Genomic DNA, 15,684 nt, shown 5'->3' on the forward strand with positions numbered 1-15,684 from the left:
CCGTTCAACACTTCAGCATGATAATCTCAAATTTGGGGTAGTCATCCTCTCTTCCCCATCTTAAGTGTAGCTACAGAATAGTCAGGCTGGAATTTATTTATTTATTTATTTTAAAAATTAAGGGATGCAGAAATAACTAAGTAAAATGTAAGCTCAGCTATATTCATTTCCAGAACAGGACTGTGGTTGTATAACAAAGCAGGCAAAATATTTTGCTTTTTCCAAAATCCACCTTCCTCCTAAGCTGTTTGCTCCTTAGGCTAAGAACAAAAGAGATGCTGAGTCTTTGCAGCCTGGAGAACCATTTACGCTCCTCTTCTTTGTAGCAACCTTTTCCATGCTTGAAATAATTATCATGACTCCCCAACCCATATCTTTTGATCTTTCCTCCCTATTCATGCTGGGGCAGCTTTTATGGGAAGGTGCAAACCACCACATACATTAAACACTTATTGCGAGCTCTACTTTTCCATGGGGCTCTACTGCAAAGAGCTTTGATAGAGCAGACACAGGCCCCTGCCACAGCAGCTTCCTCACTGCCCCAGGGCTGATGATGGGATAACAGCCGAGTGCATTTGGCAGGGGAGATGACTGGCATGAAGAAACCAAGGTGTGACTGAGCAAGGGTGGGGGAGTCCAAACAAGAAAGTTTTAATATTAAAAGAGGCACGGAAGCCTGTGAAGTCTGGGGAGCCACATGAAAGGCAGGTGCCTGTCCGGGCATGCGGGCTATCGGAGAAAGGATGGGAGGCACAGCGCCATAATTACACATCATCTTGTGACCAGTGCGGACGCTGCCAGGAGCTGGCACGCTGCAGCACCGAGGTGATTGCTCTCTCAAGTTGTAGAGCGCCCAGGGCAGCAAAGGGAAAACGAGTGAATTGGCAAGGGTCGCGTCAGTCCCCAAGCACTGGTGCGGTGCAGAATTATGTCAGCATAAAGGTTGATGCACTGTGACAAAAGCAGAGAGATGCTCCTTTGTTTATAAACACACCAGAGACAGCCAGGTTACTGTGGAAAGTCGTTTTATTTCAGAATTTCACGCACTCTGTCACAGACCATGCACTTAGACTTTCCCCTTTGCAAATCCACAGCCTCCAGGCCTGGGAGAGATGGGGCATCATCTCTTCACTTCTCCCTGCGAGTACCCACATGCTAAGAGCGAATGCCCCGACGGCAGCTCGCCAGGAGGCAGAAAGCAGCCTCTTGTTTCCATAATTGCTTTTAAAAACAAGAAAAGAAATCCATCTGGCTTGGAAGGATTAGCGGTGGAGCTCAGCAGCGGTGAAACCCCACCGCTGAGCAAGTTGGTCCTCGCCCCGTGGTTACAGGGAACAAGACGACAATCTCGTGGGAAGCTCTGGTGAGCTAAGCTATAGCAGAACACACCGAGGCATTCCTGGAGCCCAGGCAGCAACCAACCAAACACACATTCTGGGCCTCTTACAATCAATTTGTCTCTGAGCTGCTCTGCCAGGGAAGGCGGCCGGGAGCTGCCCTTTTCACATTCAGCTTTCGGTCCTCCTGCTCTGTGCTACAGCTTTGACTAGGAAGGAGCCTACCTACAGGTAAGACGGCCCTCCGGGCTGTACATCAGCACATGTACTGCATTTAATACTGAAAGGTGCCAGTTTGAAAGACTCTGCAACAGTCTGTTTGACCCACAGGCTGGGTACAGCATTAGTGTAAACTTCCTGCATATTTACCCTACTTCTTCCCTGCCTCTGTTGCCCCTTATGCCTGACCCTGCTCTTGAAATACTCCTAGTTGCAGTGTCCCTGTGACCCATTACATCTTTGGCCTTTGCCGAGACTGCCACTGCCAGGGCAATCACCTGCTGTGGTGGCTGCCTGTAGGAAGTGAGCATTTGCCTCCCGAGAACGGGCTTGTGGCTAGCTCAGAGGAGGGTGAAATTGAAGGGAAGAAATAATTAAGTGATTCAAGTGAAGTGGAGCAAAGTCTACAGAAAAGGCAAAAAGGCAGCTTCAGTTTCCATTTGATACACAAATTGAGCTCAATAGCAGCAAGAAATGGCCATAAAATATTAATTCATTAGGTTGCCAGGAAGAAGTAAAAACATTCATGTAAATAATTCTACATAGATATGTATGTGGCAACTGTTCTCAAGCCAGCTCAGACAGTGGCTTCCTCCTGTTTACGTCTCACCTTTTTTATATCTATAGTTTTGATCGTTCCAAACCACATTGCTGCTCAATTCTGCGTGAAGACCATGGTACTGGAGTCAGCACCAAGTGAGGGGTGAGATTACACTGAAGAAATGAACTTACGGGGAACTCCTGACAACCCAGATATTTTAATATTTTTGTTGACCTTCAAGTAATTAAAAGAAAGGGGAATTTCCCCCAGTGGCCTATAGGCTCCGAGTCTCACCTGTCAGCTTTTAGGGTAGGGAGGCTGACATCAGAAAGGCAGTGGAGGGCAGGGAAAGGAAGAGGGGAAAAAATCTGGAAACCAGAGTGAAGAGCAATCAACAGCTGACCAACACTGACTGCTGCAAAACTTACAAAACACAAAATCATACAAACGGAATTTCTGTTAACTTTTTATACACTACAGACTTTATATACACACACAAACTTCAATGTACGCACCTGGCAGTCTAGAAAATACCAGTACCCTAAGGATTAAATAATTTAAAATGCAATGTTGCGTTATCACTGTATACGGAATACTATCTGACATGTTGGCTAAAATGGACGGATTGTCTGAGAAAGATGCTCCCTCCCTTATCTCACCAGCACTTGCCTCTAAAAAGAAGACTGAAGACTTCCCTCTGTGGTTCCACTCCTGAAACTCACTTTGAAACTTCTGTCAAAGGTTGTGGGGAGGGCGGGGGGGAAGTCCTGAGAGGAAGGGAGGAGAAAACGATTCCTGCTTCCTCCAAACTCTGCTGCTGCCTCTCCATTGGCTAGACAGGCCGGACAGCAAGTGGGGAAAAGGTGCTAAAGCTAAGAAAAGGCAAGTATGTTTCTGTAACCATAGCTGCACCGGTCTTTTGAGAGACACAGCCCCAGACCCACCCTCCTGTCCCCTTTTTGAAGACAGGAGGCCAGAAGGCTTAATGCAGAGTATACAGAGTCTACGTGGCTAGTTTAGGAGATACACACAGTGCAACAGCTGCCCCCCAAAACCCATACCGCAGTCCAGCAGCAGATGGGAGGGCAGCCAAGGGAGAACGGTCTGACAGTAGTCGCAAAAAAGACTGGGCAGAACTGCATTACCAACAGGTCCAAACTGACAGAATGGGAAGGTGTGCCCTCACCAGCTTTCTGAGAGTAATTGTAAACTGGGAGCACTGGAAAGTCAGCGCATGGGAATGAGGAAGGGCATGGACAGCCTCAGTTCTGAGGTGGGTGGGGAGGGGACTAAAACACACACACAGAGCAGATGGCAAAGCCAACATATCTCTAAATGCCAACTCTGCATATGTACCCTCATATCAGCGTGTGGGACAGAACTTTGCTGATGACACCAGTTCAGTTCTATCACCTTCACGGAGTTAGAGCTGGTGAGAATCTGGCTTACGTGTGCTTATTACAAAGACCTTTGAGGCATGCAGTCTTGCTTCCACCTCCTATAAACCAGAACAGCCATAAGCTCTTGGGGTAAAGAAGAAAAAAAGAAAAAGTAATCCCTGTTCCCCTGTGTGTCTCCCACCCTTCCCCCATAATCAGCCTCTCTTTCTCTAGGCCAGAGACATCTAAGGAGACGCCCTGCTCTCCATTCCCGGGGCCATTCCCACCAGCAACACCCAGCAGATCTGGCTAGGCAGGAATGGCAAGCCCTGGTCCTTTGGCCTCATCACATAGACAGATCACAAAGGTTTTTTCCTCCCCTACGACAGCTTCAGTGAGAATTGCCCATACTGGAGGCTGTGTTCCAGTAGACTGGACAAGCCTCAGCCCTTACTGCTGAACCCAGCTTGCGAAGGATGAGAAGGCTCCGTAGAAGCAGGAGCCATGGGCATTCTCCAAGCTCTACAGCCCTAAATAGTGCTAGTGTAATCATTATCTACTTGGAAATACAAAAAATAACCCTATCCAAAACATCTTGCTCAGTCTGCCCTGCACAACTGGGTCAAAGGGACCAAAAAAAAAAAAAAAGTGAGACTGTAGTACAGCAGAGGAAAAGAAACATGTGGCAAAGACAGACTGGAGGAAAGGAAAGGACCTCAATGCAAGTCTGCTAAAATTGTCACTGGATTTACCAGCCCAGTTCCACCTTCTTCAGACCAAAATGGACTCGCTGCAGTAAGTGTACTACGGGAGAAAGAAGTGCATAGTTTGATTATTTTTTTTTGGTAGACACTTAAACATCAGCAGAATTTATGCACAGATCTTAGAGCTGCAGTTTTAGCCTGTTTTCCCTCGCCAATAGGTACCTGTTGGGGCAGAGATGGTGGAAATGGACCAGTAGCACCAAGAAATTCAGTGGGAGCGCCAACTCCACAGCAGGAAATAATAACAAACCAAAAGGAGACAGAGAGAGAGAGAGAAGTGGAGGAGACACATTTCGCAGTCATCAAAGTCCACCTTGGCTAAACCCTGTCAGCACTTCCCTAGGTAAGGCCCCATTACGTCTGCAGCAAGACCTCTGGCTCTGACAGAGAGCTGTAGAGGGTATAACCCAACTCATCCACTTCTTCGGGGGTGAGCTCTGAAAACAAGTTCACCTTGGGGTTCAGAGCACTAGGGAGGACACCTGCCTCCAAGTAGCGGATCAACCCTTTCAGCGCCTGCAAGAAGCGATCAGCCAGCATGTCCTGGGACCAGTCGGACTCTTCTTGGGCTAGGTGCAGGATGACATTGGTGAGCTGGCTGGCAGTGAGGTGACCCAGGGCCGGGTTTGACTTGCATACCGCTTTGAAGATCTTCAGGCACAAGCAACGGCAGCCGGAATCACACTGGTCCAGGGCCCGGAGGCGAGCTGTTTCTGCTGGCCGCAGGCTCAGTCGCCACAAATTGTCATTCTGGGCCAATCGATGGGGTTTGGCGACAAGGATGATATCACCCAGTGTCAGGGATGGTAGGAAGTCAATAAAAAGACGCCGTTCTGGATCATACTGGACTTCCAGTGTCAAATCTGCTGGGGGAGCTGCTGGACGGATCACATAATCCAAGAGAGACCCAATTGCTGGCCAGTTGATGGAGCCAGCTACAACTTTCTCAAAGGCGTCTGCTACAGCTTTGGGGGAAAGGTAACCTCCCACCACACAGCGGTCCCAGTAGCTGCTCCCACGGGGAAAGTACTCTGGGTTTTCCCGACGCACCAAGTAGAAGCCAGGAATGTTCATGATAGTGTCCTCCCCAGGGATGCATGACCACAGGTTCTGCTCCAGCATCAGAGGCACAATGAGCTGGATGTGGTCAGCTGTCACTACCTTTCACAAGAGAGAAAAGTCGGTAAGAACAAGCTTTCTCTCTCCGCTCTCAGTTTTATTCACCACCTTTAGACAGCCTTCTGTTCAAAGGAACCTGGAATAAGAATTCAGCTGTCTCACTCTCCTCTCTGCGTGGGATTCACAGGCTCCCTTTGTCAAAAGGCATTCTGAAGGACTATTTCCCATAGTCAGTGGGATAACTCCAAGGTATAACCCAAGCTAGTGCTTATACGGTATGCACTATTTAGAGATCTTTAAATACTTCAGGACCTGACATGGACTGCACATAGATGAATCATTCTGCCTCCTACTGCTCTAAGTCCACTCCTTGGAAAAGAGATGCAGCTGGCCCAGGGTACAGCAACACCACATGGTAATTTAAAACAGGAGGCAGAGTATTATGTTTCTAGACAAGCTTAAGCTGCCACGGTTTAATTACCCCATGCTACAACTAGGTACTGCCCTCACCTGGTCTGCCACATTGTTTGGAAAAAGGTCATTAAAGATCCCTTTTCACCAATGTGATAAAGACCCCAGATGTAAGTTTCACTGGAAACTCGACACTCCATTCCAGAGCTCTGACTCAAAAAAAAAAAAAAAAAAAAAAGAGCGTGCCTCTGAATCACTCACTATAGCCATGGGCATCTTGCCATCAAGGAGACATGCAGCAGGGACTGCTGTCCAATCCAGGTCTGTCATGCATTAAAAAAACAAACAAAAAAACAAACAAAAAAAAAAAGAGAGAAAAAGAGCAGGGAAGACCTACATGAATACATAGGAGTTCTAAGGGAATATCATGTGTTTGGAAGGAGACAGAAGGGACAGAGAGAAAACCCAGGTCGACTGGAGAAACAGCAAGAAAAACACAGCTACAGGGAGAGACGGAGGGGAAGGAAAGAAGGGCTGAGATAATCCAGAGAAATAAAGTGACAAAAAGAAATGCTTTGCAGACAACGCCAGAGCAGCCTGGTCATGCCTGTTCAAAGAGTACTGCAGAAATCAACGCCTGGCTTCACAGTGGGAAAGGCGACACCAGGAACCTTATTACAGAGGAATGCTGTGCTGAGCCAGCACTGCCAACAGGGAAGCCTGAAATGCCCCTGCCTAGTCAGCCTTCTGAATTATGACCCATCACGCGGCCCCAGGAATTACCTGCAGATCATCATACAGGCTGCCGCTGAGGTACATGTCACGCAGGGGCATGTCCGGCAGCTTGGCACGTAGGAAGCTGCGTAGCTCAGCACAGATATCCACGGCTGCTTGCTTGGCCCGGGCCTGCTCATCCGCTGGGATAGCTACCTTCCTCCGATAATAAGCAAAGAGCTTTTCTTGCAGAGACAGACGAAGGCGGGATTTTTTCAGCTCCACTTGGCTCCTCTTGGCAGATGGCTTGGGCTTTGTGGGTCGGAAAAAGTCTGCAAGACAGAAGGAAAACTGTTGATCTTCTGCAGTGTTTCACTGTGAACTGATCGGCGGAAGAAAATCTGCATCACTGAAGTGCAGCCTCCTAGGTCTCAAAAAGCTTTCAGCAGACATTTTGCACGCTTCACACAGGTACCAGTCAAAAGGGAGGTGCTGAGAAACTTCAAAAGATAATACTACTAGAATCAAAACGGATGAAAACAAGTTACTAGATTTGGAATTTAGCCAGAACAAGACTAACATCGTGTACAAGGAAGTAATTTTAATGGTTACGTGGGCAGTACCTCAGTTCAATTTCATCAAAAATTCAGCACCGTTACCGGTTCAGAAGCTTTCAACATGATGCCAGACCAGCAGATAAAACGCTCTTGAACAACCATCATGACTTCATTAAGTTTTTAACGTTATGATGGATTTTTACAAATTATTAGCAAAACCCAGCCCTGACTAGGGTGTGAGATCAGAGAAGATCATGCCGCCTGGAAACGAAATAGTTGTTAGGAGTCTGATCAACACCTACCAGGATGGCGAGCTGACAGATCTTGGGGCTAGCAGAACTCAGGCAATCATAGCCCCAGTGAAAACCTCCCTCAGACTTTCATCAACCAAAGAACAGAGAGCACACCCTTAGGCACAGTACAGCAAAACAACGCTTTACGCTGTCTGTGTTATTAAGCAATGTCTAACCTTCACAGATTCTCTAAACCCCGTTCTTTCAAACTGGTTTCCTAAAGAAATAAGTCACTGCTTCCCATCTATCTTCCAGGCTTCTCTTAACAGGCACCAAGAGTTTCAGGAGTTACCAATGAGAATTAAGGAAGAATTACAGAGTCCTTTGGAAAGCCTGTGGTACTTAAGGCAATCAGCTGTTGCACATTTGTTTGGCAACACGCACTTGGACATGAAGCATGTGCAAAACGGCTGACCACGCTGCACACAGACGCATCTCGCCCAACCTCAGCAGCTGCTGCCTCTTGTCCCACAGGGGTCTTTTGGACAGATTTGAGGTTTTGTGTGAAAAGGAAATAGCCTTTAAAACCATAGGGAACTAGACTTCATTGCCTATTCATGAAAAAACTTACTTTCCCATTTTAAGTTTTAATTTATTTTAAGTCTTAATTTATTTTAAGTCAAGAATGCAAAATGCTACCATCAATGGTTTTATTCCTCAAGCCTCATCTTTGGGGACTCCAATCAAATGATCTAGACCCCATTTAACACAGTTGTCTAGTTATTTAACATTTCCTCAGTAGAAAATCCATTGCCATCCTGAAGCTGAGTATTTTTGCAGAGAATCTGGAAATCAAGTTAAAAGCTTGATCCTGATTTTTATTTTAAATCTTCAAGTGTAAATCTCCTGAAGTGACCAGGGACCGAAAGTAAAACCAGTGAGAAAAAACAACCAAACACACATAAAAAACACGGACAGACTCTAAATTACTCATTACCTCACTCAGAAAGACGACTGCACATCGCTTTTTATAGTCTGATGAAGACTAACTCAGTGATAAGCAGCGCTAAACAGGCAAACAGCATTACAGAAACTATTAGGAAAATGGCAGAACTACTACAGGAAATACTGTTATAAATTGCTAGGACATTCCCAATTTGAATATTACCCTCTTAAAAAGGCACAAACAAACTAGAACGGTCCAACGAAGGCAACAAAAAGCTTGAAAGGAATGGAATGGTTATCGGGAAAGACTGCACAGGTAAGTATTCAGCTTGAAAGAGAAAAGACTGAGGGAGAATAAAGCTTAAGACCATGAAGTCATGAGAGGAATGAAGAACGCAAACGGATTACTATTATTCACTAGTTCCCAATCTGACCTCTAATCCTTGAAGTTACCAGTAGACCTTCTTAAAAGAAAAACATCAAAATCCTGGGCTAGACAGACTATTTTCTTTTTTCTGCATTCCTTTAAATGAATACAGGGTTTATGGGCCTGGATGATTCTGTAATACAGGAGTATCACCCTGCTCCTTACCTGTTTCTGTGGCCGAAGGATCAGTGGGAAGGGTCTGCAGGGAACGGCTGAGGCTAGTCTTCATGTCTTGGGTCAATAAGCGTGAGGAGGAGCCCAGCCAGTTCGGCTCTTCCCAGCTTCTCTTTCCTGACTGGCTCAAGCGAGTGGGGCTGCTGGGAGCGCTTATGGCCCGGTCGTACATCTAAAGCGACATCACCAGGCACAGTTTGAGTTGTTAAGGGCCCAACATTTGCATTCTACCCAGCCTAGTGCCAGCATCCCCTTTCTTTTTGTTTCCCACTCTTCCTTTCCAGTGTCCCTGTGCTCAGGTCCCACCCCGCTGTCCCACATGCTCACTCACCCGTTTGACGGCCAGCGTGGCGATGCCCAGCATAGCGGCTCCACCCACGCCCAGCACGAGCCGGGCGTTGGACAGCACAAAGTCGATGGCTGTGCCGATGCCATTGTCATCTTTTTTCCCTTTGCGCTGCCCAGCGGCTGCCATCTCACCTGGAAGAAGCGGGAGCATTAAACAAACAGGTCAAAACATGCAACCGTAACAGTTCTGTCCCTTCTCCTCCACCCCACAACTCACGGCTCTTGGGGTCTAGCACGGAGCCATAGAAAGGGACCACCTAACCCTGCAGCCTCTTTAATTATCTTCCCTCAAGGAGCTGCTTATTCCCAGACATGCCAGAACAGCACTGACCAAGCTCTGCAATCACAGCATTTCTATGCTTCCAGCTGCGTTTATGACCTGAAGAAAAACAGCCCAAATTTGATGTGGGGCTTCTAATCGTTGAAGCAGGTTTAATTGTGCAATCACCTAACGCTTTTTAAAAAAGAAGGTAAGATTTACGTCAGCAATATTTTGCAACAAAATCCTGTATATTGTGTAAAACTCTGTGACCATTCAGGTCTCTTCTGTTTAATTTGTGCTTCTCGACCAAAGCATGGCTTTTTTATACCAATTTATTTTCTTATTGGCTATTTAATGTGTATAATTTTGCTCACAGACAAGGCGATGCAAGGATGGTCAACTGCTTGTCTGTAACAAATCAGAATCTTCCCAAGAGTTGACAGGGAGTCTCAGAGCATCCACTTGCAGACTTAATTTTTGGACAATGGCTGGTCTCAGATACTTCAAAGACGCACAATAATCAACAGCAGAGACCACAATGCACCACAAAGGAAACAACTCCCTTGCTTTCACCAGGCATTTACTCCTGCCCTCAAGGCTGGTGGGTCTGACTCTCATACAAGTCACCTATAACATAAACGTTAGTGTTTTCTTACACATATACTCTGGTTTCCTCCAATTCCCATATAACCTGATCTTAATATTTAAAGAGTCTCCCTGGCCAACTACATGTGTAAAACATACTTTGCCACCACTGTACCTCTAGGTGGACCTCCAGCAAACCTACCTGAAAACAAAAGGAAACTCTTCCAACCTGACTTCAGATCTGTTTTCTATGTCACTTTCAACGGTTCAGAGCCTGCCTGACTTGTGTGGTTTAAAACTGCCCTTAGGTTTTTTTAAAGCCAAGCTACAAACTCAGGAGGAATGTTCCCACCTTGATGAACCAGGAATCCAGTCACTCTTCATCCCGTGGCAGGAAAAAAAGATGTATTTTCACAAAGCTAACTGTAATAGTAGCATGAAGAACATGATTAAATCATTGTAAATGACGTACCTGTGACCTAATGCATTTGTAAAGAGAACAGGAGAGCCCTCCTGGTGTGCCTGTGGAAGCACCTTCTGGCTTTCTTCAAGACAGTGGTGGGCAGGGAGTGTTCATCATCTCTTTTAATTGGCAAGTTGATTTCGGAAAGAGGGAAATACGCGGGGCCAAAAGGAGCTACAGGGGAACCTCTAAACTAAGCCCCCAAGTTTGTTCTGCAGGAAAGCTTGCCCCTTCTCCAACTGTCTTTCCTTGTCCTCCAGCCGCTGCAACCCCAGGTTCTTGCGGAACTCGCGGCGGATGAAAGCGAGGTAGAAATCCTGGTCAGTGTAGCGCAGCCCACGGCCCTGGCGCAGCAGAGCCCGGTAGAGGGTCAGAACAGCCTCCCGGGACCACGCTGCCATGGGGGACAGGTGCGTGGATGGGCAACCTACAGAGAGGTGACAAAGCGTGGGACCCGAGTCAGCTTTTCCTCCCCCGTGGGACGCACCGGCCGCCGCCCCTACCTCCATGCCTGCCCCCACCTCCATGCCCGGCCCCACAAACCGCCGGGAGGGGACGGGACGGCCTCTCTAACGGCGCACCGCGGACAACGGGCTCTCCAAGGGCGCACGGCCGCACGCCCTGTTGCGGAGGAACCAGCGGGCCCCGCGGCCTGGCCTCTCCCATGAGGGGCCGCCCCAGGGTCGCTCGCAGCGCCCGCTCCCCCCCGGCGTCCCGGCTGGAGTCGAGCCCGCGGAGGCCCCGCGGGGACCGACGGCATCGCACTCACCGTGGAGGCGGAAGGGGAGGCGGTCCGGCCCCCTTACGACAACCGCTTCCCTTCAGCGGACCCCGCCGCCACCTCCCTCCCGGCACCGCTCCCGGGGTCACCCGGCAACATGGCCGATCCGCTTCCGGGTCGTGACCCCGGTCCCCCGCCAATCATAGAGCTGGCTCGGCCGGGGCCAAACCGTCCCTTCGGCGGAGGACTTCCGGCCGGCGCCGGGGCGGGGCGGCGGCGTAGCGCTGGCTCCCCCTGCCGGCGGGGCGGGGCGGGAGGGGGATGCGCCGCTCCGCGCCGGGAGGCTGCCCCCTGCCGGCGGGGAGGGGAACTGCCGCCCCCAGTTGCTCCCAGTTGGGGCTGGGACGGGGAGGGCTGGTCTGAGGCGGCCGTGCCCCTCAAGGGGTGACGGCCGCGGCTTCCTCGTCGGGGAGGGCTGCGGGGAAGAGGCTGTGGCAGGGCGGGGGCCGGGGACACCGTGGAGGGCTGCGGGGCAGGGCTGAGGGGAGCAGGGGGTGAGTGGGACCCCCGCGCTGAGGCCTGGAGGGACCCGGGCTGTGCCTGGATGGCCCAGGGTGGAGCAGATGCTTCGCACCTCGGCCTGAGCCGTCACCGTGGCGGACACAGGAGTCTCCCCTTCCTCCTTAGGCCTGCAGCTGCCTTTGAGGCCGGGGTGGGCCCCAGCGCTGAACCCACCCTTGGCTTGTTCCACCGTGGAAGGTCTCATTAGCAGCCTGGGCTTCATCTGATGTGGTAAAACGGGCTGGGCCATTGGCCTCGGCAGCTCCATGTGCCTGCAAATGCACTGCCTACAGCCTAGAGCAGCTGGAGCGCTAATGGGTATTTCCTTTTGTCATTCTGGCTTTGAGGGGCCTAAATGCCATCGGACGGCGGCTTCGTGTGAGAACGGGGAGAGCTGAGCGTGCTGCAGCAAGTCAGCAGCCACGGCGCGGGCTGTCACCGTCACCTGGGGCTGCGCCTGCTGGCTGCCTAGGGTAACGCGGGGGTAAATGGAGGTTTCTCCGGTGCTTCAGGGTAGGCAGAGGGCGGTGGGTTAATGCTTTGTGTCCAAAGGTACCTCTGACTACCCTGATGCTTTTTACAGAATAATTTATCAAGTTCAGGTTCCTGATCTTTATCTCCAAGGAACTCCAGGGCCTAGTCTGGAAGTTTCAAGGGCTCTGGGAGAAGCACAGTGGCTGGCAGCCTCTCTGGGCTCTGCCTGAGGAGATGGAAGAAGCCTCCCAAAGCCAGGACTTTCTACCCCTCTGCCCGGGTGCAAATTCCCCTTTTCCATTCTTGTCTTCTTTGCTATATGCCTACTGTGGATTCCTCTTTAGCCATCTCCTCCTCCCCAGGTCCTAACAAAATATAAAACATAACCCACGTGTGCCGTGCCTCCCACGGGGAAAAGGGTGAGAGAAAGAGCAAACTGTGTGTGACAGAGGAGAGCCACATCACTTCACACACTTCTCAGCGACACCAGATATGACAGCGATAGAATTGAGCAGGAAGAAAACCAGAAGCTCCAGACTGGCTTGCTCCATGCCAATCTCCTCTTGTTCATTTCCTTTCTGAGATAAACAACCCCAATCGTTTCGATCTCTCTTTGTGAGCGAGTTTGCCATGCCCTTAATCAGCCCTTTCTGAGAAAGGCTTACTTGAACTGCAGACAGTATTCCCAGAGAGGCCATGCTTCTGATTTACATAATAGCATTATCATATTTTCCATATTATTCTCCCCGTCTTCCTTCTGCATGCTAATATTTTGTGTGTGGTTTTTTTTTAACCTGCAGCTACTCACAGAGCCAGGGTTTGTGTGACATCCAGATCCTTTCCTGAGTTCCTAGAGACTGTCTGGAGCTTTGTAATTCTTATGTGCAAGTTGTTTTCTCTTTTCTGACCTTGCAGGTGCCCAGTTAAGCCTTGGCAAAGGCGTCTTGTTGCCCACTTGCCACATTTGCATTTTACTTACGGTCCTTTCTGATCTCCTCAAGAGCCAATAGCTTCGAGTCATCTCTTAAAAATGCTTGGTATATTGCTCATCTTTGTTTCCAGATCATCAGTTCATATACTGAGCTATCCGGGACCTGGGAGGCAGCATTCATATTTCCTACCCTTAACCTTCTGCCAGAATGAAAATTGATCTTTAAACCTTCCTCCCAGCTTCCTGCCTGCTCCTCAGGTTGCTGATCCACAGAAATACTTTGCTCCTCACAACAAGGGCTCTGTCGCTTCTGGGCAGGTGCGCTAATGAGCCTGGGTCCCCGAAACTCTCAAGTCTGGATCGAAATTTGCGCAGCTGAATGCAGCAGACCCGTGATGCGCTTCAAACAACATCTGCCGGATCAGGCTACACAACGGTGCGCTTCCCTTGTGCCCTCCTGCCGTGGCAGACATGGACTTGCAGGCTTCCATAAGGGCCCCCTCCCCAGCCTGGCCCCCTTGGATTTTGCCTGTTTTAGTGTTTCTTTCTGTTTTTTTTTTTTTTCCCCCCAGGCTTGACGCCAGCTCCCGGGCCCCTCGCCAGCAGCCGCATGTGCGTGTTGTGAACTCCTCCGGCCACGCCACACAGCGTGCCTCCAAACTGCCTCGGCCCCCCTCCGGGGAGGCCGCTTACTGGCTCACCGTGGCCGCTGCTTGCCATGGGCTCCCCGCACCACACAGCCACACGCGTTCAACCTGTCCCTTTCTGTCTTGCAAAGAGAAGGGTGAGCGCAACGGCAGAGTGACTCATGACCTGTCGCTATCCCAGCTGCCCTGCGAGGGACAGACCTCTGGTTACGCGCCGGGGGTTGTAAACTTGAACTCTGCCTTGAGACAGTGAAGCAACATCCCCCCGCCTCCTTCCCAGTGTTTCCCAACCCGTCTGATACTCTGCTGACCTGCCACATGCAGCTACCCCGGCAGGAGCCGCCCAAAGGCTTGTGCTGCCCTGATGGGATGCTGCCCCGGCACCCTGTTGCCTGCAAAGCCCTGTTGCCTCGTGTTTTCTTTCCCCATGGACCTGCTGGGAATGGGATGCTTCTCCATGCCTCCAGCCTTGCGTCCCTGCAAGAAAGGGAATTTACTTGCTGCAATGGGGCAAAGTACAGGTGGAGAGGAGGGAGCACACCTCAGCTGTGGGCTTGGAGAACAATAACGACCTTTGTTTCCCCAAATGACTAAGTGAGCTTGTGAAATATCAAAGGCAGGATGGGCGTTGGGGCACAATAACCCATGCTGTTACCCAGGATAAGGCACAGACGTCCCCCACGTCCCCCGCCTCCCTGGGAGTCTCCAGAGCCGCCACTCCTTTGCTGATCTTCTCATGCTTGCAGCCAGTCCTCCCACTGAAGTGGCCAGTGCCACAGGCTCTGATGGCCACCAAAAGCAGTGAACTGCTGCCTCTGAGCCTGGCTTGCAGCCTCTGCTCCTGGGAGTCAAGGGCTTCCCATCACCCGTTTTGCAAGGGCAGGACCATTCCCAGACAGGGACACATCCCAGTGCTGCCTGCCACCACTTGCCAAACCCTCCTTGGGCAGCAGGGAGGTGAACGTGACCCACAGAGCTGCAAATGGCAGCTTGGAGGGGCTCTGCAAGGTCAGGAGGAAAAACTGCGCTTGGAAACAGAAGGCTGAGCTCTTACAGGAGCCAGAAAACAATCCCAAAACGTGGGAGGGAAGATGGGTAGTGACCCATCAATGCCATCTGAGCTTGGGCTTAACATCCTTAATGTCTTCTAGTAAAATGGACCTTGCAAGAGGTCTGTTGGCAGTCTAACTCCACGCAACAGCTCTTTCTTTCATTGCAGCCCTATTTCTTTACTTTTCTTGAGCAACTGTAAGGAATCATGGCATCTGGGCTCCTGCTTTCTGGGTGCAATGAACCAGGTGGGGCAGAGGGCCAAGGGTGGCTTCTTTCCCCGGACCCTCAGCAGCTTTGATGTTGAGCCCATGTGGGAAGGCAAATGGGTGCTGAGGGAGGAGAGACCGCTGGTACGCAGCCGCCTTTGGGAGGGCATTCCCAATTTACATCCGAGACTGAGATTTTAGTAACAGAGAGTAACTAACCACTCCGGGGAGCCACGCTCAGGGTATGTTTTTGCCAGGGGGGTAAAAAGTTCCCAGCCCAGCTGCTGTTGAAGTGGGGCTTTTCAGCTCCCCAACCTCCAGCCCTGCAGCCCAGGGGGCTGCAAGCACTGGCGGTGGCGAGCGGCCTCCTGCGCGACGCAGAGCTGCCGCCTCCGCGAGGGTCTGCACCGACAGTCACTGAGGAAGCTCATTTTTACCACCTAACAAACCGAAAATGCTGCCCTAGTATTTTTGCAATTGGTACGTGCGCACCGTCATTCTCAGCACGACTCACGTTTCTTCAATCAAATTTCCCTGTGGCTGGGTTGGTTGGGGATTTTTTTTATTCCCTGGCTATTAAGAATACACACACACACACACACACATATTTTTC

At 50.2% G+C, this 15,684-nt stretch overlaps 2 protein-coding genes across 3 annotated transcripts; both read right to left on the bottom strand.

Annotated features, from left to right (window-relative positions):
* Positions 1–1,008: 1,008 nt before the first annotated feature.
* Positions 1,009–10,626, bottom strand: MIEF1 (mitochondrial elongation factor 1). Of its 2 annotated transcripts, none has more exons than XM_074578563.1 (5): positions 10,488–10,626; positions 9,152–9,300; positions 8,812–8,992; positions 6,554–6,816; positions 1,009–5,401 (listed from the first exon to the last, which is right to left on the bottom strand). In XM_074578563.1, the coding sequence occupies exons 2-5, from the start codon at positions 9,293–9,295 to the stop codon at positions 4,595–4,597; spliced, it is 1,395 nt and encodes a 464-aa protein (XP_074434664.1). In that variant the 5' UTR covers positions 9,296–9,300; positions 10,488–10,626; the 3' UTR covers positions 1,009–4,594. The 2 variants fall into 2 exon arrangements, with proteins under 2 accessions (XP_074434664.1, XP_074434673.1); XM_074578572.1 differs by lacking the exon at positions 10,488–10,626 and adding an exon at positions 10,368–10,435.
* A 40-nt stretch (positions 10,627–10,666) lies between these two features.
* On the bottom strand, positions 10,667–10,879 carry MIURF (mitochondrial elongation factor 1 upstream open reading frame). The gene has a single exon (XM_074578588.1). It carries the CDS (start codon positions 10,877–10,879, stop codon positions 10,667–10,669), a length of 213 nt encoding a protein of 70 aa, XP_074434689.1.
* Positions 10,880–15,684: the final 4,805 nt, after the last annotated feature.

Source organism: Larus michahellis, chromosome 1 (genome assembly GCF_964199755.1).
Source record: "Larus michahellis chromosome 1, bLarMic1.1, whole genome shotgun sequence".
Lineage (NCBI taxonomy): Eukaryota > Metazoa > Chordata > Aves > Charadriiformes > Laridae > Larus > Larus michahellis.